The sequence below is a fragment of the Aplidium turbinatum genome, chromosome 1 (assembly GCF_918807975.1).
Source record: "Aplidium turbinatum chromosome 1, kaAplTurb1.1, whole genome shotgun sequence".
In the NCBI taxonomy this organism is placed as follows: domain Eukaryota; kingdom Metazoa; phylum Chordata; class Ascidiacea; order Aplousobranchia; family Polyclinidae; genus Aplidium; species Aplidium turbinatum.
In genome coordinates this window covers 9,309,043-9,336,437 of record NC_137472.1, presented here as the reverse complement: position 1 = coordinate 9,336,437, position 27,395 = coordinate 9,309,043, and the positions used below count along the sequence as shown (strand labels likewise).

At 36.1% G+C, this 27,395-nt stretch overlaps 2 protein-coding genes across 4 annotated transcripts in view; one reads left to right on the top strand and one right to left on the bottom strand.

Moving 5' to 3' along the window:
• Nucleotides 1-130: 130 nt before the first annotated feature.
• On the bottom strand, nucleotides 131-19,086 carry LOC145781440 (uncharacterized). 3 transcript variants are annotated; one of them, XM_082593223.1, is made up of 11 exons: nucleotides 19,036-19,086; nucleotides 16,675-16,830; nucleotides 11,718-11,894; nucleotides 10,609-10,677; nucleotides 8,162-8,287; nucleotides 5,853-6,014; nucleotides 4,460-4,615; nucleotides 4,109-4,258; nucleotides 1,792-1,926; nucleotides 698-838; nucleotides 131-488 (listed from the first exon to the last, which is right to left on the bottom strand). In XM_082593223.1, the coding sequence occupies exons 1-11, from the start codon at nucleotides 19,070-19,072 to the stop codon at nucleotides 463-465; spliced, it is 1,335 nt and encodes a 444-aa protein (XP_082449349.1). In that variant the 5' UTR covers nucleotides 19,073-19,086; the 3' UTR covers nucleotides 131-462. The 3 variants fall into 3 exon arrangements, 2 of the variants coding, with proteins under 2 accessions (XP_082449349.1, XP_082449355.1); XM_082593229.1 differs by lacking the exon at nucleotides 1,792-1,926 and having other exon boundaries at nucleotides 4,092-4,258; XR_014290753.1 differs by lacking the exon at nucleotides 131-488 and having other exon boundaries at nucleotides 736-838; nucleotides 4,092-4,258.
• A 6,061-nt stretch (nucleotides 19,087-25,147) lies between these two features.
• LOC145781468 (uncharacterized) overlaps nucleotides 25,148-27,395 on the top strand; it is a 46,039-nt gene continuing 43,791 nt past the window's right edge. The window contains exon 1 of the mRNA XM_082593230.1: nucleotides 25,148-25,222. The gene's annotated coding sequence lies outside the window, so the exon portion shown is untranslated. The remainder of the gene's footprint in view (nucleotides 25,223-27,395) is intronic.

Genomic DNA, 27,395 nt, shown 5'->3' with positions numbered 1-27,395 from the left:
ATTTTCTGGGGGAAAGCCCCCAGACTCCCCGCCGCTGGGTGTCGCCATCAGCGATCACGCCGTTAGGCTTTGCTCGCCGACCGTCAAACCACCCCCTTCCCTTTCAAAATACCCAACTACTCTACTGAATTGGATCATTGTCATTGGGGCCTGCAAAGCATATTCCACCCAGGGCCCGAAATACCCTAAGACCGGCACTGGTTGCTTGTGTGTGGAAGAAGCCTACACAAGGGAAATTTTAGTGAAAATCGTTTTATGGTAGCATGTTAAACAGAAAGAACGTGGAAAATCGCCAAGTCAGGTTTTTCCTTTAGTATCCCTTTAAAAACGACAAAAATCAAAACATAGAGGTTTTCTTATTGTCATTCGTCATAATGCAACACATAAACAAATCGTTTTTATTACTCAATACTAATTGACTACAAATGCAATTGCTAATTTGTCCATGCAGGAGAGTCGATTTCATGCAGCAGTGTGAGGTAACAGACCTGAAAAAGGCAACGGCTACTGTTTAATCAATTGAAAGATAATAACATTTTGCAACAATTTTTAACAACAACTGAACCATGTTGCTGTAAGTCAACTAAACGTGCAAAATGAAATTCAACATTCTATCGAAAACAACTTTAAAAAAAGGCATCTACTATATACGGTTGTATTTCCTGTTCGGAGCTGTATAAATCTTTAGTTTGCTTACCTTGATTGCAACCACTGGAATGACATGACGTTTGACAATTGCGGATTGTTGTGTCACCAAACCTCTCATCAGTACACGACGTTCCAATGTCAGAAATGCTGCAGCCTCGCGACACAGTGGCGGAGAATCCAGGAACATTTTCTAGGGATTAAAACAAAGAGAGTAAAAGAATGGAGAAATATTTACTTCAAAATATTTCGAAAACATAGCTATGGGAAATGATAACCTTGGTGCCCTTGAAAGAATGCGAATATTTTTTTCTTGATTCATTGAATATTGGTTCTTTCTAAAATAAAATGTACAGAAAAACTAACAACACTGGGTTTTGAATGTAACGTTTCAAATAATTCAAAATAATTTTAAAAATTTAAAAGCAAAGTGGTTGGAACGTCTGGTTAGTCTGGTCAAAAAATAAAGAGCCAAAAATGTAGAAACTAAACTCAAATTCAGCAAACACTTTATAGCACTGAAGATGATGACAGTATCGTTTTCAAGATGTTTGTTTTAAGAACATGAATTTTCTTTCTCTGAAAAACGTGAAATAACGTTGTTTTGTGAAGCGATCGTGAAAATAAAAAAACGATGTTTTGTCAAATATATTAAACAAATTTTTCAATAAACTGATGACGAAAGGTGACAATGGATAGGTTGCTATTATGCATAACACAATAGTGTTTAAACACTCGCAATATTTACATTTACTATACAGCAGTTTGATCGTTAATTACTCAAAAATATCCACTTATCAACAGATTACACTGTGCAGAAATATTTTCTCAAACATTTCCTATCCTATGTAGGCTACTTGACATGAATTGCAATAATGCCGTTATTCATGTCAGCTAAAGCTCTAATGCCTGCTATACTATACAACGTTAATGAAATATTTGAAATTGGAGCCAAGAGAGCTAGATAGAAACTTATTGAATGCTACGAAAAGAAACAAAATTGTACGATAAATCAAAGCATAATGTAGCCTATAGTAAAACTGCTAAGAAGATTACACTAAAAAAGCAAGTAGCCTAATAGCCTACATATGAATACACTTGACAGTTAAAATACAACTTATACATAATCTAACAATCAGCGTATACCAATGTTCATGACTTTTGTGAAGCAATAATCGTGGAGGGGCGACTGGCATTGTGAAGGCGGTGGTGGACTGACTCTGCAACGTTCGCTTCCAGTCGCTGTACTACTCATGCAACGCGAACATTTTGGTCTACCAGCTGTTGGCACCAAAAATACCATCAGATCATTATCCAAAAATACCATCGGAATATTAGCGTATACGTTTATCAAGAGTGAAGATACGTCAAAACATTTGAACATTAGAAAATAATGCATTGTATCGATTTTTGATTGTGCTAAATGTTTTCTGGTTACGTTCATGCCGCAACTGTTTGTGTAGGCTACAACTGTTTTTGTATTTTATTGTGTATTTTTTTTTATTCAAATATAATCATTAGACATTATTGACTGATGCCAATAAATAATAATCATAATAATAAAACTAACAAATATAATAAATTAAATAATAATCAATAGTAATAAATAATAAAATATAAAATAATAAATATAAATAATAATAATAAACTAATAAATTAAAATGCTTTTCACAGAAAATTTTATCAAACTGCGTGTGAACTATTGAAACAAATTGAAGCACAGTTTTCACTTGCTTTTGTTGCGGGCACATAAGTGGTATTAATAATTCACTAGATAGCCTAAATACCCGACATAAAGCTTTGTACAAACTGATATGATCATATGAGTGAAACATGAAACAGCTATAGCCTAATTTCAAAACAAAGCAGTATTGAATAAAACAAATAAACTAATAAAACAACAAGTCAGTCAAAAACTGCAAAATTATATCTACATTAAAAAAGCAAATACCGGAATATTTCAATCTTGACAGCAGATTGTTGTTTTTTAATCAAATGTGAAGTAAAGGAAGTGACTAATTAAAACATGGGCTAACATTGAACTGGAAGGTGTCACGAAATACATCAGGCAGGATTATACATTTGTTCATCATATCCTAGCTTTACCATCCACCCCATTAGCTCAGTGATTACGCGTGTGACTCAAGATCAAGGGGTGCTGGTTCGGCTTTCTGGTTGAGCAATGCATTTCAGGACTGATTTCTATTCAGCGGCACCTAGTAAGTAAAACAATTTCCCTGCAACAACATTTAACAACTATCGAAAAACTTTACTCTGTCAATCTCGATAACCGGGTTTGCGTCAGGGGTTAAATAGCATTTATAGTGCAAGTATGCAAAACTGCCAGGATTGAGCTATCAAAGAAGCTTTCTCAGTCCAAGGATAAAGATTCAATCTATCAGAGCATCTAGCAAGCTCTTGCTCTATCGTTGAACTCGGCAAAGTCGTGCAAAGCATTTGCTTTCTGATCACTGTACTAGAGCAGATGTTGCGTCGTTTAACCTTGACAGCAATTTACAGTTAGTGTTGCTTGAGGAATACTCTCAGAGCTGAATTAATATTGTACAACTCAAGAAGTTTAAGTAATAGAATAAAAGAAAGTTATAGAGTGCATGATTGTCCAATGTCCTTTCTGGAGACATGGCTGACCCAAAGTAATTATTTTTAGAAGCAAGAACTAGATCCTTGTTAAAAACTTCAGTAGGACATGCTGTCCCCAGTGGATATGTTCAAAACGAATCTTCTAAGACCACGCTGGTGAAATCGTTCCAAAAATCGTACAATTTTTCAAGAATAGTTATTAAAACAACTGCACCATAATAATACCATGATCTTTGTTTTTGCACATGGTGGTTGTTGTAAATTGGTTTGTGAGCTCTTAAAAATGTTAAGTTCGCTTTGGTCAGTCTGCACTCTATTTTTTTTTGTCAATCTTAGAGTTTGAAGATCTAGTGTATCCTAGGTATTGGAACACTCGTGCACTGTATTGAGCTCCAACTAGTGGAAAAAAACGAGTGCAAAAGAATACTTCTTCGGACACAAGTTGGTGATGTAGCTGATCACTATTCCGAACATTTTGGAAGCTTTTACAAGATAGAAGGTCTTTCAGAGTGTCTTGTATGTGAATCTATACAGAAAACTGCAAGCTATACAGAAAAACTCAAAAATTGAACAAGGTGTCACAACGTATGCTGACACAATCCTCTCAAAGGCCTTTTTGAGAGTTTCTTGAAGCAATAGTTTGCGATGTAACTGAATTTTGAAAGTTCTTACTTTTAGACTGGGTGGTAAGCTGAGAGGACACATGAAAATGGTCCATTGTTTAGCGCTTGAGAAACAGACAGATCGTATTTTGTGAAAGATAAATATCCGTGTCAAAAATTGTAAAAAAAAACAGTAAAATTTAACCAAATTAGAAAAAGTGATCAAACAATTAAATAACCTACAGGATAGCACAACTCACGCCATCCAGTATTGCATCCAGATGTGGCGCATGTCTCTACACAAGTCACAACGTTCAATCCAGCCTCATCAAGAGTCTTCGTGGTACATGACGGTTTTACACGCTCAGAAGAACATTCTCGTTTTATGCTGGCTATCTTGTGTTGAGATACTGAAAAGAACGTTTCATCTAGAAAATTGTTCGTTTTTCTGTCATCTTTTTCAAAATAAGGTTTCCACCATTTTAGTTGATCTATTAGGCATACAATTATCTTAAAATCTATTATCTGTAGGCTATTTAGTTCGTAATAGCATACTCGGACTGTGTGGCAACAATAAAAAAAAACTTTTTCTACGCCCATGTGCAGTATACCTTGATCCTGTGAAACATAATATGTTACAGTCGATTTGCAATGAGTAGATTTGCTCGGACAAACAGTTGTCTGGCTCTTTTTCTCGCAATTATCTGTTGAAACAAACTCCGAACACACGACACACTGTAATGCATTTTTGGTGACCTTTCGTATGGCTGAAACAAGAAACGGTTGTTTTATAGGACGTTTAGCAACCACTAAAATATAAGCAAGAAAGACATATAACGTAAAAATGAAATATTTTAATTTTTGTCGTATCCAGGCGGTTGGTTGAAGATTTAGATTAAGTGGACGGGAAGGCAAGGAAGCCAATCTTCGTGTCCACCTTCAGGCATACCTTTAAGTGTTCTGCCAAAGACACGGCCGCATGCTCATGAGCGGTGTCGAAACCGGCGCCCTTTCGAACGTCATTCCATGACTCTCACCACTCGGCAATGCAACCGACATATATTTCAATAGCTTTTTATTCTTTGTGAATTGTCAGTAGGCTACTACGTTGTGATCATGAAAGCAGCCATTCTGAAAAGTCTGCTATATTTTATTTCGCAGTTGCAGTACCCTAACGTAAATGGAAATGGACTAAGTACAACCAATCAAACCAGAACTCTCTTGAAGAACATCATAAAATGACTGACAGCTTTTTTTGGCCACGTCATCGAATAAAGAAAAGTTAGAACACACTACTTTTTTTGAAAAGATCAAAAGGAAAACTAGCTCGTGGAAAACACCAACTTTTAATATTCTCAAATAGAAAGAGCTGTGCATGAACGTCTAAGCTTGAAACAGGCATGGCACACAAACAAGAAACCCTAAGTACAGGTATTTGCATAGAATGTTGTTTAGTTGTAAAGTTGATTGACTGCAGATGGGGAAAAGGGTTAATTTTAACCCTGACTTCAGTATACAATAATACATTTTAAGACCTCTATAAAAAAAAATTGAAATTTTCGTTCATAAATCCCGCTACTCTAAAATTTCTTTTCCCTTAAAATTGCTTTGTAGCCCAATGCATTGACGTCACTTTTTGTTTGAGGCATTTAAAGTTCAAATATTATAAGTATTTTCTCTATAGAATACGATGAGCGTCAAAAATAAAAACTTGGTGCTTCATTGCCTACAACCCTAGACGAGAGAAAAGAACTTAATGATGATGAGTACAGTAGCAAATAATATTTGAACTTTAAATGCCATAAAAAAAACAGTGACGTCCATACACTGTTAGCAAATAAAACGCGAAAAGTAATTTTTAGGGTAGGGGGTTTGGATAGAAATTAAAAAAATGACAGGTCTTAAAATGTCCTGTTGTATTCTGAAATTAGGGCTAAAGTTGGATTTGAAAAAAAAGCCCATCCACCCCTACTGTAGTGTTGTAAAGTCAAATGACAAAGCCACCTTTGTTGCAGCCATTTTTAATGCAGAATTCCGTACAAAAATAAACGCTTTTAGGCTGCCCGCTGTCGTCTTTAATATCAAAGTGGCATCTTTGAGATGGAATCTGTGAGCGCTTAATTGAAGCGCAGCCTTTGATGACACCTTTCCACTCCACATTCAGATCTGTGAAACAACGCATGCATTTATTACAAGGGTGTCCAAAGTCCGGCACGCGATACGTTTTTTGTATGGCCGCGCTTGTTGTTTCAAAATGTGTTATTTTCTCCACACAGACAAACAGAAATCATAGCAATTAAGCTTGCATTTTTAAGAAAATTAATTAAGATAGCATTTTCTCAGACAAGAGAAAAGCTGGCGAAAAAAGATAAAGCATCAATGCGTCATAGCCTAATTGTGACATCAACTATTGTTGTCAAGAAGAGTATAATAATGATTAATGAGTGATGTGCGAGTATTTATTCATTTCCTTGCTAGCGAACTCAACGACCGCTTTCGGGACTTTGCTGCTATTGAAAAGGATTTATTGCTGTTTACCTCTTTTTACGTCAACCTTGATGAGACTCCAGCTCACTTGCATCAAACTCGGCTTCACTGCAACGCTGAAGTCGACAGCAACAATGCAACGTATTTGCCTTGTGTTTTTTTACCAGCAGCTGGATATAAAAAATCCAGAAATACGAACGTTTACAAAGAAACAGCAGCTAAGTTTGTTCGGCTCAATATGTTTCTGCTTGTCCAACACTAAGCTCGAACCAAATTTAACCTGGGTATTGGAATCAAGACGTCAGCAGCCTGTGTTTTACAAAATTTATAGATGCTTCAATTTATATTGGAAAAGCAGATGATTTATATTTTAACTTATTACATCCGGTGATATAGGCCTATAACAAAATACTTAAACCTGCATAATGATTTGTTATACGAAAAGTTATCAGATATTGTTCGCCCGCAGGCTCTTCTGCATTAAGAAATTTGCCTGGGGAAAAGTTTGACTCCAGCTATATCACATCAACATACACGAATTTTTGCCTATTAACAGCGTGACGTAGGCTATTAGATGTTAGTTAGATTTTTCTGGAATATTTGTTAATTATATTATAAATGTTTCTATTTAGTCGAGATATAATGCTTATAGTCATTCTACCTTGTAGGCTACATGAATTCTGGAAAAGAGGGTTGTCAACAACCGATAAATATGATTTTCATTTTTATTTACATCTGGTCTAATTGGTTAACCAGCTGTGCATCTCATGTAAAATTTGGTATACCATAATGTGTGAAACTATGATGTCTACACTGTAGTGTAACTGTTTTAATTTATGTTTTTGTGTTTGTAAAGTTAAGGTTATACTAAAGTCACGAAAGTCTAACTATATAGGCTACTAACAATATACTTTAAAAGTCACACTAAGAAACAAAAGTCAAGATACTAAAGTCAGATACTAAAGTCAAGATACTAAGATACTAAAGTCACACTTTGAAACAATACAAAATGGATTTTTGATCTCAACCACTGTTCCAGTTTAATCAGAAAGGCCACTCGCATTCCATAATGGTCAATCAGCTAGGAATCTCCATGCAATTTAGTTAGTCAGCAGAAGATATCCATCAACTTCCTTCCGCTGCCTCAATTTAACAGTTTATTGGGAACCACGTCTATTCTCCATATCTGTTACAAGTGCAGGCACAGAAATAGATTTCACTAAACACTAATAGATTTAATAAAATACTAACGACTTGTTTTAGCCTGATCCTGCGAGTTCGCTGTGATAATAGCGGTTTGAACTAGCTTTCAGATCACAATTCCCTAGTCATGTGCTATGACAAATGATGTTGGAGTTAGTATGTTGTTCTCTTATGCGGTTCTTTAATTCGGCTTGAGGCTGCTGTCTGGATTGTTGTCTGTTGAGTTTATGTGTTGTCAGGCGATGTCATTGTAAACTTTGTCGAATCAGTTGATTAATATAGATTAATTGATGTAACTCTTCCCTTTTGGCACGATTGTTCATCTTTGGACTCTGTTTACTCATGAAAACAGCTTCTTGGAAGCGAAATTACATGCAGTTGCGCAATTGCATGAAAAAGGCTTCTTTTACTTGATTGCTTTCCATCAGTTAGTTGCATTTTTACTTTTTCCTGCTTACTTTTTATTGGTGCGCTTGATGATTGTTAGGCCACCTAGCATGAAACCTCAGGCAGCGCATGACTTTGCCAATTTAGTTTTTTTGTAGAACAATGTATACTGTACAATGTATATATAAAACAAAATCAGTAAACTTAGTATAACACCTTTACAAGGGTACTTTTACCGTGACCGAAACGCGCAAATTCATGGATGAAGCAATGGCTTGCGTAGCGAGGACACAATGTTGCTTCCGTTTTGCTTTCACAATTTTCGTTTTCTTTACTATGGCATTGCACACATCGTTGGCCACCTGTGTATAATATGCAATAAAAAATAATACGCTGACTACAGTAGCAGTCCAAGAAAAAAAGACAGACAGTATGCAAAAGTAATTGCCAACAACTTTATGCTTAAATGACGAAGACTTTGACAAAATTCAAAAAAGCGGTTTAAATTTTGCATGCTAGCGTGTCAATTATTATACGGTTGTTAGAAATGGAAGTTACAGCAATTTTGTTTAAAATTTAGACAACAATTTTGCATAAAGTACTGTTATAATTTGAGATATTAAAATCTCTTAAATCGAGAATTTATCACGTGACTACTGATGTTTTTCTTGGCTACAAAGAGAAGGTAAGAGAGAGAAGGAAGTTCTTGTCTGTATTATCTCATACACGCACATCTTCTGTTTAGTTTGGTAAATGGGGAATTGTGCAGTAATAGATGATATGGTTTAAGACGCCACTGAAGTAAAAAGAAAGAAAGAAAGAAAGGCTAATCCCCATTGGTATCTGTATAGCCACCTGAAGCTGTGAAACTTCGTTCAGACATTTACCAAAAGATGGCAAAATCTGAAAATTTTGCAGATTATGACAAACCAGGCCGTATCTCTAGGTAGCCATGGTGCTTGCAAGTGTGACCGGTACAAGAAACCGGTGATGGTGTTACCGTATTCTTGTTTGTGTTTCCTCAACTTTCTTTCAACCATCAAATGAGAAAGGAAATCGAAAAGTATCTTCGCAGATTAGGAATTTGTTGATTATTATGGAATTGGAGATATGCAATAGAATTAGGTTACTGTAAGTCAGTCATGTGCAACTATTTACACTAGCGAGCCAAATGCGAAACTTCGAGTGATAACGCCGGCCGCATCAACTTTAAAGGAAAATTTAGAGTAATTTTCTTATGAAAGGCTATAGGCATTTGCATAAAAACTAGCAAGTAGATCAGAGAAAACTAACCTAAAATACGCAGCTCAAAAGAAATTGGTAATTTTTGCAAATGCAAAAATAATCACTGAAAAGCAGATTTTACCAACGTCATTTTTACGTGTATGAACGGTTGTAAAGTAATCTATTGCGACTTCTACGTCCACACAAATGAACAAGCTGTAGTTCTTCGCCTTCGGAAAAGGTTTTATGTACACCTTGCTTTGCCATAATTTTTGTTCTCAAAGACCAGAAAACTTTCCTAAAACGGTGGTTGTCATGCTTTCTGCACTGCAATAGCAATACTGTAATAATAAAAATGTTATGGTTTTATTTATTGTCGCTCTACAACAGCTAAGGTCTTTTAGCGACAGAACTTACTGTATTTTTAATTGTATATCAGATTTAAGATATATCATGACAGTATTACCTGACTTTTTCTCACTTCGTTATACATGAAAAACACAATCGATACTGTTTTTAAAGTCTTCGGTTTGACCCGACCTGGTTGGTTGGTTTTGAATCTTTATCCTCGGACTGACAAAGGCTTGGTAGATTATTCCTGGTAGTTTTGCATATTTGTAGAGGCTTTTGACACAGCACCGGTTAACAAGATTGACAGAGTGAAGTTTCCGATTGTTGAAGTGTTGTTGCCGAAGAATTATGCGGAGAATTATGCCATTCACTAGGTGCCGCTGAATGGAGAGCAGTCCTGGAATGCGTTGCTCAAACGCACACCCCGAGAGTCGAACTCAGACCTGAAATCGATCTCAGATCTACCAGCAACAGAGGCGAAAACGAGACCCTTTTGGTATAGAATTGGTCAGCAATACTGCGACGTGTTTACACCGTGAATTTAGTGAGCTCACTTAGCCTACTCTCTATACTCACTGTTTCCACGAAACCATTAGCCTATTATGAAAACAAGAAAAAAAAAGAAAATGGCGGAATATTGACAACAGCAAGACATTCTCAATCTCAGTTTCGAAATCAAGCTCAAAAACTAAAAAAGCTAGTTGAAAAATAAAACAAGCAACCTGCAAATCTAAAAAAAATGCCAACTAAAAAAAATACAAGCCCAAGTTTACGGAAAAACCACAAGGTTGGCAACACTGTTCCACACGCATCTAAACGCTAAACTTGCATTGTGAAATTGCAAAGCAGCATTATTGTATCACAAAGCTTCAGCGCAATATCAATAGCGCGCGAAAATTTACTCTTGATGTGAAGATTAGGTGTAATTTACAAAGTTTTTCGAGTCATTGCTTTCCTCCTTCAATCCGATTATTTTTGGGTCAATGCTGGAAGCAATAAGATATAGTTTGTGATAGTCAGCAGGCGTATACAAAATACAATTTCAGTATTATTCTCAGTACCACGCGGACTGCTGGTTGCACATGTCTGCTGCAAGGTAATCACTTACTGTTGTGGCATTGTCCGGTAAAGAAATCGCAATTTCCCGAGCATTCCTGTAAGCATTTTCTAAAGGAGTCTGTAAATAAATTACAAACAATTTTGCTTGTACAATTGTACAATACATGTTATATATTTTATGCTTATAAGTTACATTTGTGGACTGTGTGGCAGAGTAGTGAGAGATGGAAAAAAAGGAAGTAAAGGTACTAAGCTTACCTAGTTAATAACCAGTTACTAAGCTTTCGGGAAAGAAAACTTAATATTATCATTATACTAGACCAGGGGTTCCCTACCTGGGGGCCATGGCTTCCTAGTGAGCCATCAGTTTTTTTCAAGGGGGAATGGCAAAAAATGATATTTTTTTAAAGTTATCATCTCTAAGTCCACTCCAACATTATATAACAAAAGAAATAACTTAAAATTAATAAAAATACTGGTACATTTTGCCCCAAATCTTTATGAAATAGTCTTTAATTCTTGGTTGTTATAACGTTTCTTAATTTTTTCAAAACGTTGAAAAAAATAGGAGGGTCATTGATTTTTCAAAATTTCAAAGGGGGCCACGGTGCAAAAAGGTTGAGAACCTCTGCACTAGACCTTCTGAATTAACGAGAATGAGGTTCAAGAGTGAAATGGCCAGTTAATTTTAATCAATCAATCAATGGTTTATTTTTCAGTAACAGGAACATAGGCCTACTATATGTTTGAAATATGCAAGTAATATACACAATGCAAAAGTTACACAAGTTCCCATACCGACAGGGAGACAACGAGACGACCATACGGTCTACTAGCCAATTGCCACCCTACGGAAATGACGATTTTGCCATTTAAAATACAAGAGAAAAAATGAAAATTAAAACGTTAAAACATTCCGCGCTTCAAGAAACGCACCAAAAAACATATTCAAGATAACGTAAACACAAAATTCCAAAAAGCAAGCAGAGATTGTTCAAGTTTCCGACTGAACATGTTATATTGCATAATCACTAGTGGAATGGCCAGTTCTCCTTTACTTCATATATTTTTTTAGCCACAGCATTTTGATTGATTAATTTATGTCTTCCTTTGAGAATCGATTTGGTAAAATGCAAATAAATTTAGGTTTATGCTGACCAGGATATTGATTGTTGCAAGTGTTGTTTGAACAATAATATATACATCTGGTAGATCCCCTGACGTCGTTTGGATAATGATGTGATTGACAGCCACCATTTGCAACATGTTCTTCTGAAGGGTGGAAACGGATTTTGTGACGGGGCGAACAAGCTCTTCTGATGTAGGCTAGCTCACCTGAAATGATATCACCTCAAAAAATTGATTCAATAACATCATAAACATACCCAACAATTACAAAACACTAAGCAACAATTCAGTATTCATCGGGTTGCAAAATTGTGAGAGAATTTTTGATGATTTATCATGTAGCTGTCTGATATAAAAAAAAATGCTATAGAATAGGTTAAACAAAAAATTAAAATGCCAAAGCAATTCTAAACACGGTGATTTAGTTTGAAATCCAGAAGATAATCAGATTCAAAGCAAAAGTTTTATGTTGGTTTATGTTGATTGTTGGTTGCTGTTCATGCTAATAATTATGGTTGCTAATAATTTATGTTGGTTGCTATTTCGGAAAAGCATACGAATATCATCTCAAACCAAAATAGACCATAAGCGATTTAATGTTTAAGCAGGATTGACAATTTAAAGTGTAACTAATTAGATCAATGCAAATGCTCCTTCATTCCTGTGGCTAAATGTCGCTACGACATCGATTGTATGTGGAGCTCGCATTTCTCAAAACAAAACAAACTTTTATATGCGTTGTCTAAACACAACAAAAAATAAGTTCAAAGCAACCCATAGTGGTGGAGTGTTTAGATTCAGCTGATTTCAACACAAATGTGTAATCAAAGATCAAGGTGGTTCATTTGTATTTATTTTGAGTTGAAATCTAAGGCTCCTTTGTAGTGTACTTGTTTTTCAATATGCTGTAAACGTTCTTTATGTAACTACGATTATAGGCAAATTGTTCGTAAGCAATTGTTCGTAAAGCAATTGTTCGCAAGCAATTGTTCGTAAACTGTTTTTCGTAAAAGAAAATCCGTAAAACAATTCTTCGTAAAGCATTTCTTCGTATACATCAAATTTAACTGCATGCACTAAAAAATGCTTTAGGAAGAATTGTTTTACGAAGAATTAATTTTACGAACAATTGTTTTACGAACAATTACTTACGAACAATTGCTTTACGAACAATTGCTTACGAACAATTTGTCGGACACCGTAACTACAGAGCAAGCTTTACAAAAATTGTCATATTTAAGCAGCTTACTGCTAATGAGAATGAAAAAGCATTTGAATTGACATATTGAAAGGTCAAACGCCATATTTGTGCTTCAATAATTCGACGCAAAATGCATAAAACCTGAGTGCTTATCCAACTTTCTAATCTAGGTTGTTGCATATCGGAGAACTTATCCATTAAGGACTCAGGCCAGAAATTTGTAGAGTTAGCATGCAAAATCTGATTTTACTGTAAAACCTGACGCACCAACACGTGAATGGAATTCCAATTCAAACTATTCGATTTCCATTTCACTATACTAAGTACAAGTTGCAAAAAAAGGAATAGCACATTTAAAATTTGTTTTTACTTCACACCAACATGACAATTGTTGGACATTTTAAAAAGAAAAAAGAAAGAATTGGCATTTTAGTGTTAATTTAATTGTTAACCTATTATAGCTGATAAAGCAATGATTTTGCTTATCTTGCTTTTTTCTCATTTTCTTCGGTTAACGCGTTAATTAAGGTTAAAGTTACTGGTATTACTGAAATTACATACGTTGAAGTATTTCTATTTACTTTTTGCAACAATCTCAAAAAAATAAATTTGTTGATGTATTGATACTGATTATGATACAACTGTAGCAGTTATGGGTTTACAAACGAAATCGTGTTTCGTAAGTTTTACTGGGTTGCCATACATATTTGTACTCAGTTGAATAAGCAACAGAAAAAGAAAATAATCATTGTCGTTGCACTTATTATTATTGACAGGAAATATTGACAGGAAATAAATGTTAGTACTGTTTGACTAGGCTTAGAAATTACCCGGAGTAGCCTACCTAGTGTAGCCTACAGTCCAACTGCATGCACGTGCAGTAGCCATTTCACTGCTCCTTATAAAGCTACAGTAACTCGTTACCTTACACCCAACCGTTACACAAAATCTAATGCTTATGTATGAAGAGCACCACAATAACTTGAACCCAAAACCCTAACAGTGCATCCTGAATATATATTGAACAGTTGAAGAAACCTTTAGGCCTACTTTTGTCGTATCCAGGCTTACACCCGGTTGTTGAAGATTTAGATTAAGTGGACGGGAAGCCAAGGAAGCCAATCTTCGTGTCCACCTTCAGGCATGCCTTTTAGTGTCCTACCAAAGACACAGCCACATGCTCTTGAGCGGTGTCGAACCGGCGACCTTTCGATTGCCGTTCCAAGGCTCTCATCACAAGGCCTACTGGGCTATCAGGACTAAGACTTAGCATTAGGTTTGTTCTTGTGTCTAAAATGCAAATTTCCTGCCTTTGTAAAATATCTGAAGAAGCAATAGAAATTGGAATGCTTAGAGAGATGTGTAAGAAACCTTGGATAAAGTTAGTAATGAAATTATTCGAGAGATGACCCAAGCAGAAAGCATCTTAGTTTCATGAGCTTCTTAGAAGTTACAGTAGTGTGCAAATTAAATGAGACAAAGAGAAATTTTCACATATTTTTAGTCCCTTTCATGTAACCCATAGTGGTATGTCGGTTGTTTGTCGGTTATAGGTGAATTGTTCGTAAACAGTGGCTTGTAAAACAATTGTTATTAAACAGTTGTTCGTAAAATTAATTCTTCGTGAAACAATTCTTCCGAAATCATTTCTTCGTATACATCAATAGTTCGTATAGGTCAATTGTTTGTAAACAATTTTCAGTTGTTACTCAGAGGCGGCGGAAGCGGGGGCAGGGAGGCATCATGAAGGGACAGGGAGGAAATGGTGCTATTTTAAAGTCATGTAAGCTACTGCACATTTTGCAATATAACAATTTCTGTTATTCGCTTTTAGCCTAATTATAACACAGGCCAACAAAAAAATTTGGGCACAAAAGGTGAGAGTCATTTTAAAGTATTTCAAGACCGTTTACGAACAATTGTTTTCAATGTTTACGAACAATTGTTTACGAACAATTGTTTTACGAACAGCTGTTTACGAAAAAAACGTCGGAAACCCATTTGTCAATAATTTCCAATTATCCAGTCGTTTCTCGGCGAAATTTTCTCACAAGATCCTTTTGTGTTGGTTCTTCAAATTTAAAAAGAAAACTTAAAAACTCTGGCTGTATTTTCCATTGTAGGCTACAAAACCCGAAACTTCTCACAGTATTTTTACGGTAGGCTACTTGGTTCTCAAGTTTACGGTACGCTATTGGTTCTCAAGTTTACGGTAGGCTGCTTGGTTCTCAAGTTTACGGTAGGCTACTTGGTTCTCAAGTTTACGGTACGCTACTTGGTTCTCAAGTTTACGGTAGACTACTTGATTCTCAAGTTTACGGTAGGCTACTTGGTTCTCAAGTTTACAGTAGACTACTTGGTTCTCAACCATGGATGTCACTCCAAGAAAACAAGCTCAGGCTGTTGCTTTGCGACAGCATACCAACATGTCAATCAAAAAAATAGGAGACCAACTAAATTTGTCAAAATCAAGTGCTGGGCGGTTTTTGAAGATGAGCGAAAATGGTCGTGACACCACCACTACCAAAAGAAAAGGTCGATGTGGTAGAAAGCAAAAAACTACTGCTCATGATGACAAAGTGATTTTGCGAAACAGCATTAACCCTTTGAAGGTTGGGGGGGGGGCTGTCAATTCAACTTTTTTGTATCAACAGTTGTATCTCTAAAACTACTGAGGCTGCGACTACAAGATTTCTTGACTTTTCCTAACTTTTATTCACTTCTATTGAGCTAAAATTTTGAGCGAATAAAGGTTATAAATTGAGAGATATAAGGCATTTCTCAGCACATCCTCTGAAACATTTCATATTCTATTGTTCAAAATTTTCCCACCAGCTGGATGAAAGTAATTAATTTGGCCCATGTCTCATTAATCAAATGATTTAAATTGAGATTATGTAAAAAAAATGTAATCACAACATTGCAATGCATGTTTTTCATTACTCTATCAAAAAATACCAAATAATTCAAATGTCATAAGTCACATCATTATTTCAACGTATATAAGCAGTTCTAAAATTTACATAGTTTTAATTTTCGGATATGCTCTGCGTGAATAGTTTTACAAAGTGAATCCCAAATTTTGAAACCGTGCCTTAAAAAATAACAGAGATATCACTCCTAAAGCATAAGAAGAATCGACAGCCCCCCCCCCTCAAACTGAGCAAGACTCCAGGAGCCCAACCGCCTAAGGGTTAAAGACTCTAAAAAAAACTAGCAAAGATCTTCTGCAAAATTTGGCATCCGCAGGAGTCAACGTTGACTCATCAACAGTAAGAAGAAGATTTTTTCAAGCAGAAAGGAAAGCCAGAAGACCTCAAAAGAAGCAGTAGTTATGAAGTAGTTATATAGTTGTATATAGTTATGAAGCAGTAGTTATAGCCTACAACTGCTATGAAGCAGAAGCGACTGGCATGGGCCAATAAATGTAAAAATGGGGAAAGAAGAGTGGCGCAAAGTTATTTTTTCAGATGAAAGCCATTTTGAAGTGCATGGCTACAGATCGCTATATGTGAGGCGAAGTGCAGGATAACCCTTAAATGCTTCACATTTTGACCAAGCTCCAAAACATCCCCCAAAGAAGATGTTTTGGAGTTGTTTTACATTCAAAGGCCTGAAATATTTTTTCCACGTAGGGGGGCCTTCAAAAGTTGGGGGGCCCGGGCCACCTGCTCCTTCTGTCCCCCTAAATCCGGGCCTGCCTACGTAGTATGTGCAGTATATATTGTAATGCATAAACTAACACAAACAAAACAAGCAATTGCAAGATTGTTAATTGAAACTCACCATTTCTAAAGTGCACTTCTGTTACACAAGCCTGTCCTGTTGAGCAATGCCTCACTGGAACAGTCCCCGGCCTGACCATGGAGTAATAGTTTCCTCGATAGTTTCTGAGGGCGTACTGTTCAGTGGAGTGGTAACAACTCAAGCGTTGGTCAGAAGCTTTTGATGAAAGCAATGTTAATTGTTTTATTTCTTCGATGCATTATTGCTGGTATGTGCCAGAAACCTCAAGTAGTTTTTTACTACGTTGCCATGACTTGGTAATACAGTAGAATTCGCCTATAGGCTAGTGACTTTGGCTATAGTGACACTTCGCCTATAGTGACACCTGTTGCAAAGTCCCGTTTGCATATGCAACAGTTGAGTAGCATTCGGCTATAGTGACACTTCGGTTATGGTGACACTTTTTCCGCGGTCCCTTCAGGTGTCAATATAGGCGAATTCTACTGTAGAAAACAATGATAGATGAAAATCTGGTGGGAAACATTTTAACCCATTTGCTTAAACTTATATTTTTTGGTAAGGAAAGCAAGAGTGTCTAAATAGGTTGAGAACCCGACTTTAAGCGCAAAAAAAACTTAAGCTCAAGCTGCACCAGTTTGGCTCTCTGGGTGTGCGCTTAAGCAACTCATTTTCAGAAATGATCCTCATTGAACGGCACGTGGTGGATAAAATTACTCAGACACAACAACAGGTCAGTGTTAAAAGCTTCTGATGCAAGGATGTAAAACTTCCAGATATTACTTTTCAGAAGCTTTATTATTCTGAGGATAAAACTTCAAAACTAACTAAACCAAATCAACAAATCAGTAGTTTCTCTTTGCTTATGCCGGAGCTATTTTCATTTTTTTAGCTACAGTTTTTCAAGTCACCACTAAAAAAGCGGTTAGAAGCTGGTTTTGGTAAAGTTATAAAAATCATTATTATTTTTTTATAATACGCAAAGAAACATGACAACACTCGTGTTGTCTTTTCACTCTCCTTCTTCTTCATTTTTTACCAGGCTAATGCCAGGTTACCATTGAGAAACCAAAAAATCTATGTCCTCTTGAATGTCAATCGTTGGAAGAGCATTGCTATCAGAGAAACATCGCAAAAATTTGGATGCTGTGCTGTGAAGACCTCTTCATTCCTTTTTTACGTTTCAGTCATTTTATTGTTCTCAAAGTTTGCCCATGTTGTTTAAAAAATTTTTCAGCATTTACCTTAAAAGTCGAATAATTTAAAACAAAGAAACTTCAGCTTTTCCATTTGAAACAATTTTAAAGGATACCAGTGTAAACCCTTAGATCACTGAAGAAAAAAACTTGCCTTGTTTACTATTGGGGTCCGTTGTACCCCAAAGATGCAATATTAGAAAATTTCACCAGATTACATCAGAAATATTTTTTAGTACATAGCATTGTGAAACACATCAATCTTTGTTATTTTTTTGCTTTTTTTTTAATAATGTTTACACTTTCAATGAACAAATATCAACTCATCACTGAAAATATCTTGGAAATTGAATTCATTTCACGCCATCACAGAAGCAAACTAGTATGACGATGTCGTTAAAGTGATCTCCAAAGATATTCTTCAGACACTTGCAACAGATCGTTTTGCATTTTTGATCGCTACATATCTCACCAATGCAACAACTTGCTTGTATTTTAAGGGAAACATCTCCACTTTCTGTGCAATCTACATAGACTATCGTTTTCTGGCATTTTGTTGAGGGTTACTTGTACAAAGACTACTTGCTTTAGTGCAAATTTTGGGTAAAAAATCTGCCAACTTCTTGACAAGCTTTCTTAGAAAAAATCTTGTTTTTTTGACGGTTACTTCACTATCCCTGCCATTAAGTTCTTGCCACAAATGAACGCATTGGGAGCAAACACGTCAACCCCAACCATGTTGGAAAAGGTGTTGAAAACCATCATCTACTCATTCTCTTGACGCTATAAGTTTTCACCATTTGTTTTTAACAATGTCGATTCCGCTTATGGTTTTGTTACAAAGCAAGATAACAGCAGGCTTCTTTTATTCGAGTATGCACCAATATCTGGTTGATCATGAATACTATAGGAACTAGAGAGCATGTTTACAACAGCATGCTTACCAGAGAAAAGTTTAGTTATTCTTTAGGGAGTTATTGGACAAATCAAAACAATTGACGTTAAAGAAAACTAAAGTAAATATTAGATTGAGGAATGCAAGGAGTGTGACGATAGTTGGGTGTATTGTATGTGAGCTCCATGCTTGCAAATTAGTGTTCCGGTCGTTAGCGACCCACATAGGCGTTAAGGTTGCATTGAGTTGGATATTATGCTGTTATGCAACAACGATACAACAGAAATTAAAATTATGCTAAAACAAACTCACCTAACACAGCTAGTGCGCCAACTATAGAAACAAGCATTGATAAAGCCAATGAATATGTCATGGCTAAAAGAAACAAAGTTTCAAATACTGTCAAATTGCGCTGTAAATACATCAGAGAGCATGATTATCGGATAGATTCATTTTCTATATATCAGGCTAAACCGATGGTTCTTTGCATTTTTTAACTCTGTATAGCATGACTTCATGAAACATTTTGTTATTATGTAGATGTAGCCTAATTTTAACTTAAATATACTTTAAATTTTTTTTGAATGTATCTCTTCTTTTGAATGAGGTGGTGGTATTCCAATATCACATCCGGTCTTGCAACCATTGAGATTCTGCTGGAAGCACTATTTTAATGGTAGGTAATGTAGGCTTAGTCAAAATAACGTTCTCTTAATTGACAGTTTGATTGAAACCTCTTCAAATAAGAATATATTCTTATTTTAAATGCTTGGAAAAGAGATAGTGTAACCGGCTTGTTACTTAGCACCTGAGAAAGTATGAATTTTGAAAGTTTGTAGTGTACTTGCAACAATTGTCAACATTTGAAACAATCTGCAATAGTCTATACGGCATATCAATTGGTATTTTCATGTTGTCACTCAACCTGTTACATGTTATTGCTATGACCAGACTGACAGTCAGATTAAAAAATTATGACGTGATGCTAATCAATCAATCAACATTCTTTACGCAATAACTTTTTCATAACTCGTATTGGATAACGAAATGCACAAAGGGAAACAAATCTTTCCCCACTATTTTTTAGTTTTAGGAAAATAGCTATTCTTATCTTTTCTTTCTTTAGGCTATGTCAAAATAACGTCGTGGCAAATTCAGAACACACTATTTTAGCATTTTTTTTGTAACATTGCTTCCTTTAAATGGACGAGTGGTGAATGTCTTGGTTCGACGTTCGAAAAGACACCGGTTCGACACCGCTCAAGAGCATGTGTCTTTGGCAAGACACTTAACCCTTTGAAGGTTGGGGGGGCTGTCAATTTAACTTTTTTGTATCAACAGTTGTATCTCTAAATCCACTGAAGCTTCGACTACGAGATTTCTTGACTTTTCCTAACTTTTAGTCACTTCTATTGAGCTGAAACTTTGAGCGAATAAAGGTTATAAATTGAGAGATATAAGGCATTTTTCAGCACATCCTCTGGATGAAAGTAATTAATTTGGCCCTCTTAACTGTTTCACAGCGTGAAGGGTATTGGCTGTACGTAAAATTATGTAAAAAAAAATTAATCACAACATTGCAAAGCATGTTCTTCATTAGCCTATTCTACCAAAAAATAATATGTGAACTCACGCTACAATTACAGTCATAAGTCACCTCAATATTTAAACGTATATGAGCAGTTCTAAAATTTACATAGTTTTAATTTTCGGATATGCTCAGTGTGAATAATTTTACAAAATGAATCCCAAATTTTGAAACCGTGCCTTAAACAATAACAGAGATATCACTCCTAAAGCATAAGAAGAATCGACAGACCCCTCCCCCCAAACTGAGCAAGATTCCAGGAGCCCAACCTTCTAAGGGTTAAAAGCATGCCGTCGATTGCTCAGTGGCTCCTCTTCGACTAGCTGTAGCTCTTGAGTTTTCTGATGTTGAAGAACAGAACTCTGCTCTAGAGACAAATGCCTACGGCCCTTCCTAAGGCTATAACCTGCTGAACTGAACTGCTATACAATATTTCATATTTAACTTGGAAACATATGAAGTGCATCTTTTTTCGATACTTATACGTTTCTACAGCGATGGGATGGCGTTGTCTGCAACGCCTTGGTTGTCCAATTATGCAAACCTGATGCGACTTCTGGCTTAACTTGATTGTTGAAAACACCAAGGGTGTAATACTAATGTGTAATAAACTGGGTGGGCATATATAATGGCTGAAGGAAAGACTGCGGATAAAAAGGAACTGGCCACCCTACTCTCGTTTGTGCCGAAGGCTTAGTACAATAAGAACATCATCTTCTTATCTCCGTCACTTGTAATCAAGTGTGGAACCACCTTACCACCTTTACCTTTGCACTTCTATAAATCAACTTCCTTGATAAAGTCAGGTTTGTTGTCACCAGAAGTGTTATAAACAAAGCTTGTTACATATCTTTGAACGTTCAATAAAGTATCAGCTATGCTGCAGTCATCAGATAATCAAGCTTAAGATTAAAATTACTCATGCGTTTTCTTGTAATAAAAGTAAACGTTGAAAGCTTTTAAATGGAATATTTTAAATTTTGTTTTGATGGCCTGTAGTTGAGAAAAACTTGTTTGTTGAAGCTGAAACAGGGAGATTAAAATTTATTCTGCTTCAGGCATTTTTCAGTAAATTTAATTACTGAAATGAAATTCGGTTAGAAACAGAGAATTCTATCAGGCAGTTGGTGCAAATGGTAATCATCTCTATCAGATATTCAAAAATATGCTTTTTATGTTTTTTCCTTTGACACGTCATAACCACATGCATGTCTCCTACAAGTCAGCAGTTGTGAACTGAGCAAATTGCAGTTGAGCAAGTAACAACTGAACAGCAACATTTTAGCAAGTGACTGAAGTGCGCAAATGATGAAACTAAGAAAGTAACAAATGAACAAGCCGAAGCATGGCATGGCACAACCACAAGTGAGCAAATTCAATTTAGCAAGCGATGAAAAAGCAAATCTTATTTGATGACTTTTTGCCAGAGATGTACGTGTATGCCGCAAATTCTACGCCCTAGACTTGCGGCGTAGACTTTTTGTTTGCGCTAACGCTTGCGGCCACATTTTTTGGATAGTTGTCCCTTGAGGCTACGCCGTAAAGTTTTCGCGGTTTTTTAGCGCATAGCGTCAACGCATACTTTTTAATGTCTTAGCTGTTGTTTGCATTTTTTTTTATCAAACTTTCCAAATTTTGAATAAGTTGAAAAATGTTTTCAATGGGCAAACACATATTGAAACCAAAGCGCAGCAAAATGTCAGATGAACACTTTCAGGTGCTTGTGTTTCTTCGTGGAAATTCAAAATAAAACTTGTTTGTTTCGAGTAGTTTATACCGTGTGAATACTTGGAACCTAGGAAACAAAATGAGTTTACGCTAGTGTATGCGCTGAAGCTGACGCCGCCAACTTTTTTATACAAGTTACGTTGACGCATACGGCGTATGCATTTTCGAACGTTTGCGTTTACGCTGACGGCGTCAATATTTTTTGTATGCGCGTACATCACTGCTTTTTGCAGTAGTTGAAATGTAGCCTAGTTGCTTAGTTGAAACACTTGCTGAGTTGTTGCATGCCGTGTAGTAATTCAGGATTGTCAAACATTTATTCTGAAGACTAAAACTTTTCAAATTGGGAGATGCGAGTCTGTTTAACATCGCAAAATGCATATTTTCCAAGATTTAACTATAGCTTCCCATGATTCTTTTGGTTGAATTGTAACCAAGGGTGAAAACTTATTTGTAGATTTAGCTAACCTTTTCTGCTAGTAAATCCCAAGTGAGAGATAAATCATTTAATCGATTTTTGCTGTTAAGTTTGATGAAAATATGATCTATGCCAGGATGGATCATGCTGAGTATTAATTAATATAAGACGTATGACTCAAAAATACCCGAAAATTACGATTTGCCACAAGACGTGTGGCTAACGTTTGTTCAAAATTACTGGCCACATGATGTAGATTCGTTTGCATGCGCATAGCTTTGAATACTTTTTAATTTAAGCTTGTTCTTACCAATGGGTGGTGTATTTATAACTTTTATCATTTCAAAGCATTTATCATTTTCAAAAACTTGACTTGATCTCTTTTTAATATATTTTTCTACTTTTGAGTAAGTTGGTCACTTCCTAGACAACTACTTTCTCTGGTCCAGATCTTTACAAAATCAGGTACGGATCTGACCAGATCTGGACTAGAGGAAGTGGATTTCAGAGTTTGGTATTGCTCCTTGATGAACTATGCAGCTGATTTTGACAGAACATAGACAAAGTTAGCTCTGTTTTCTTGTAAAAACAATAAACTAATTTGACGTTTTGTGGTCTATCCGTCATGTTGCCTTCTCAAATTTTATCAGTTTTTGTCTCCCTAATTGGATTACTTCCTGCATCAGGTAAGTAGATCATCGATAACTACAGGTACATTGCACAGTTCATTACTATTTCATGTTTTTTTCAATTTCATTGTTTTTATTTTACTTGATTGCAACCATTTGCAAACTTTCATCAACTTGCACGGTTTTGTCGCAATCCGAGTTGGTTCACTTCCTGTGTCAGGTTAGCTAGGTTTTTAATTTGTTTTTTCACTTTGCTTGACTTAGTCTGAGAGATAGGCTTGAATAGTTTCTCTTGCACTGTTATTTTGCACTAATGTTAATTAAATAAAAATACTAATGTAACCACCTTTACGGCAGCGAAATCTCTACAAATATTTTTTTTTTAGTTGCAAAACCTGCTTGTTTTATTTAAAAATATATGGCTCCGACTCCTCAGTTTATAACTGGCCAACTCCGAGTCTGACTCTGACTTTAGTGTTGCCAGATTATTTTAACTTTGCTTTTTTAATTTTGTTTAATTCAATTTCGTTCAAGCTGTAATCGTAAATTAAGCAGCAAGTTTACAAAATTTAACAAAAACAAATGCGATACTTCAATTTTCTGGAAAATATTTAGAACACAATTCAGTAAACAAGCAATATTATTTGAAAAAAAGATTACAAGCTAAAAAATTTTAGTTTATCGTATGAAGTCGGAGTCGACCTTGCTTTCAACGACTCCGACTCCGGACACGCTAAAATCCCTTCGACTCCACGACTCCGATTCCACAGCCTTGATTTTACATGCATAAAACCAGTTAAACACATTGAAACACGGCTAATTTACACCAGCAGTAACTTATTGGTTAGAATTAATGGCACAGTCTTATTGTTATCGGAAAATATCTCACAATATAGACAAGGGGTGGGCAAAGTTGTTCAAAGAAAGAGCCTCTTGCAGGTAAACCATAAACACCAGCGAGCAGCAAAATCAGTTGACACAAAATAACATAACAGCAATAAAAACGCAATGATCCATATCAGTTTTGTACTTGACTCGCTAATCTCTGAAAACTTGGACGATAAGTTGTTAATGCTGTGCGAATTAATTCTTCCAAGTGTTCATTTGTCAAGGTTGCACGATGTTTTCATTTTACAAAGTTATAAATTTGTAGAAAAATGAATAAGTAAGTTCTGGTGCTACTTCTAGGCTTCAACTAATCGCTGCTTAGCAACGTTACTAAACTTCCAATTGTTGCTGAGTGAACGCAAAATGAGCCAGGAGAAGCACAATGTTGCTTTTGCAACGTCACAATTCCATTGTTTAACAATGGCTACAGTAAAAGAGAGACTCCTTTTTGATCTTTGTGTTGTATTGGGCGCAAATTAGATTTTGAAGATTTTAATTTATGCCAACCGATTTTTGCGCCCGATATCAATGTGGTGCCCATGGCTCGAGCCAGGCCTGCCATACCCTAAGTACGCCAATGCTTGGTTGACAGCGCGAGATAACATTTATAAAGTATAATCCTAATTTTTTTGTAATATTACGATTCAATGCAAGAGCCACAAAATTTATGTTGAAGAGCCGCATGCGGCTCGCGAGCCGCAGTTTGCCAACCGTTGAATTATAGACGTTCGCAGTCAACATTCTAAGCGAACATCATGGAAATTTTTTTATCTTCAGAAGAAGAATATGAGAACTACAGAACAAGCAAATACTAGTGCAAACCAATACCCAAAATGTTGTTCTAAAAAATGCTCTGCCACACACGGTGTATTGTATGTGTTTGTGCACAGGCTAAAATCAAGGTAGACTCTTGTATTGCGCTATTACATGTCACTGGTTTACTTACGTTGGACATGTACCTGTTGTTTTGATAAATAAAAACACAAATTAGGACAAACTTCTGAACTCCAATAAACATAGATCTCAAAATGCTATCATCCGTTGTTTTAGTTAAATGAAAGCTTGAGTCTTTCTAATATGAAATATTAATTGTTTCAGGAGAACGTATACAGTGCTATACCTGCTTTGCAAACCACTTCTACAAAAACCGAGCAAACTTAGACTGTGTGGAAAAGGTGTCTTCTTGGAGAGCAGTGACGTGCAGAGAGGGCGAACATTGCGCTATCGAGTACACTTTCAGTGGTGCTGGTGAGCTATCTCTTGCTCTTGACCTTATTTTAGAATTACAGAAACTTTAATTTTAGCAGTGCCTTCTTTAATGAAATAAACGGACGAGAAGATAAGATCCCCATTATACTAAGCCTTCAGCATAATAAGAGTGCAGAGTCCACAATCATTTTTCTTGACTTTTATTTAGAAACTCCGCCTGCCTGACCTATTACAATAGTAGTTAGAAGTGAGCAGTGTTTCTTCAACAACCAGCTTAAGTTGGGAGTCGAACTGGGAATGCATGTCTACTGCAGAAAGCGAGCACCTTATTCGTTTTTTCATCTCAACCCAAAATCAATACAGCTCCTGCAATCCCTGAATGCATAACTCCTGCCGGTATTAATCCCGCGCTTCTAGGCCTTGGTCACCTTGTACAGACGAAACAGAAACTATTGAAGCCCTTGTATCCTTGTTACTTTGCAATGCTATCCATTGATCGAAAATCGCGTACAAATCTAATGGCAGACAGTGAACTTTTTCTATTGTTCAGTGTGAGACCTACATTTTTAGAAGATTTTTTTAACGTGATTGGCTGCGCCTCTTTGACATCACTTGTAAAATCTTGTGACCCCATTTTCCAGTTTAAGTTGTAAATCCAACTCGAACTACATAAATTTCATATGTTTAAGATTCTACAACAAAGTTTATTTTTCATCATACAAAAATCAAAAGATTAAGTGGATAGCAATCTGCCTTTTCTCGCATTGACGAGAAGGATGTGGCAGCTTTCCGAAGCCAAAAGTGGCTTAGTTAAAGACAAAGCGTATCACATGTTTACAGTTAACTTTGTTCCAAGCTTTATGTGTCTTCACTAGGGTTGTAAAAATACTGTATTTTTGGTTGTGCGTAAAATACAAATGTAAAATACATGTATTTTTCGTATTTTTTTCTGTATTTTTCGTATTTTATAACTAAATAAACCGAAAATTTTGTCTGCTTACCGTGATGATGCTTTTACTTACAGTGAAAATTATGTCTACTTGCGAGTAGCCTACGAGACTTAAGCTGAAATCAAATCCAACAGCACCTATTTAGCAATTAGCACCAACAAATCTCTAGCTACGTACTGTACAGTTTTGTAGGTACTGTACAACTCCATACAGCTTCTAAGTGCTATCCTCGCATTACGAAATTGCAAGGCAGTATTCTTACATAACAAAGCTTCCGCTCTACATAAACCCCCTAAACCTTAAACTTGCTTTGATGTAAGTGAACTAACATTATGCTGAGTAGCCTACCACGCGGGCCACTCAGAACAACGTGGTGGGCGGTTACACATGTCCGCAATAGAACAATGACCTAATTGTGACCTAGATCGCCTGTGACATCACAATATATAATATCTGTAGAAGACTATAAGGCCATTGCAAGTAAGGTATTAAGTACAATCACTAAACGTTGATAAAAAAGAATATACAGGGCTCTAAAATCCGCAGTTGGAATGGTTGGGTTGTGTAAAAGTCCTCATTTGTATACGTTGTTATGTAGGCCTACCATTCCGCGACCCTCAGAAGCATCCTCGCGATCCTCGTTTGGGTCGCGACAATGAGTTTGGGAACCACTGAACTACAAGGACCAAGAACTTCGCGTAGCGAGCGGATGCTCCCTGCCATTACGCTGTTGCCGGAGCATGACGCGAGCTTTTAATAAGTTTTAATTTAATACGAAAAATACATGTATTTTTCCGTCGATGTATTTTTCTTGTATTTTACATGTATTTTACACAAAAAGTATTTTTACAACCCTAGTCTTCACACTTGCAAACTCTAAACCAGGGGTGTCCAACCTTTTTGGCCAAAAGGCCACATGTAGTTTACGAATGGTTGCGCGGGCCACTTGAATATTTACTGCTAATTTGTAATCTTAAAAATGACTAGTACTTTCATTACATTAATGATTTCATTACATTATTAAAAGAATCTGTTAATTGCATTTTAAAAAACAATTACTTCACCTTCGATTCTAAAAACTACTTACAACTTCAAGGCACAGCCATGGGCACTAAAATGGCTCCGAAATATGCTAACATTTTCATGGCAAACTTTGAAAACCAGCTACTTCAATCTACAAAACACAAGCCACTCTGTTACTTAAGATACATTGATGACATCTTTATCATTTGGACAACGGGAGAACAATCACTTTTAGACTT

What these genes read in the sequence shown, in the direction of transcription:
- LOC145781440 (XM_082593223.1), bottom strand. Translation starts at nt 19,072, where the DNA reads ATGCTTGTTTCTATAGTTGGCGCACTAGCTGTGTTAG. An exon ending in AGAAGTGCACTTTAGAAATG is followed by an intron (nt 11,895 to 16,674) that starts GTGAGTTTCAAT and finishes ATATCATTTCAG; the next exon opens with GTGAGCTAGCCTACATCAGA. An exon ending in ATTTGCGCGTTTCGGTCACG is followed by an intron (nt 6,015 to 8,161) that starts GTAAAAGTACCC and finishes GTTGTTTCACAG; the next exon opens with ATCTGAATGTGGAGTGGAAA.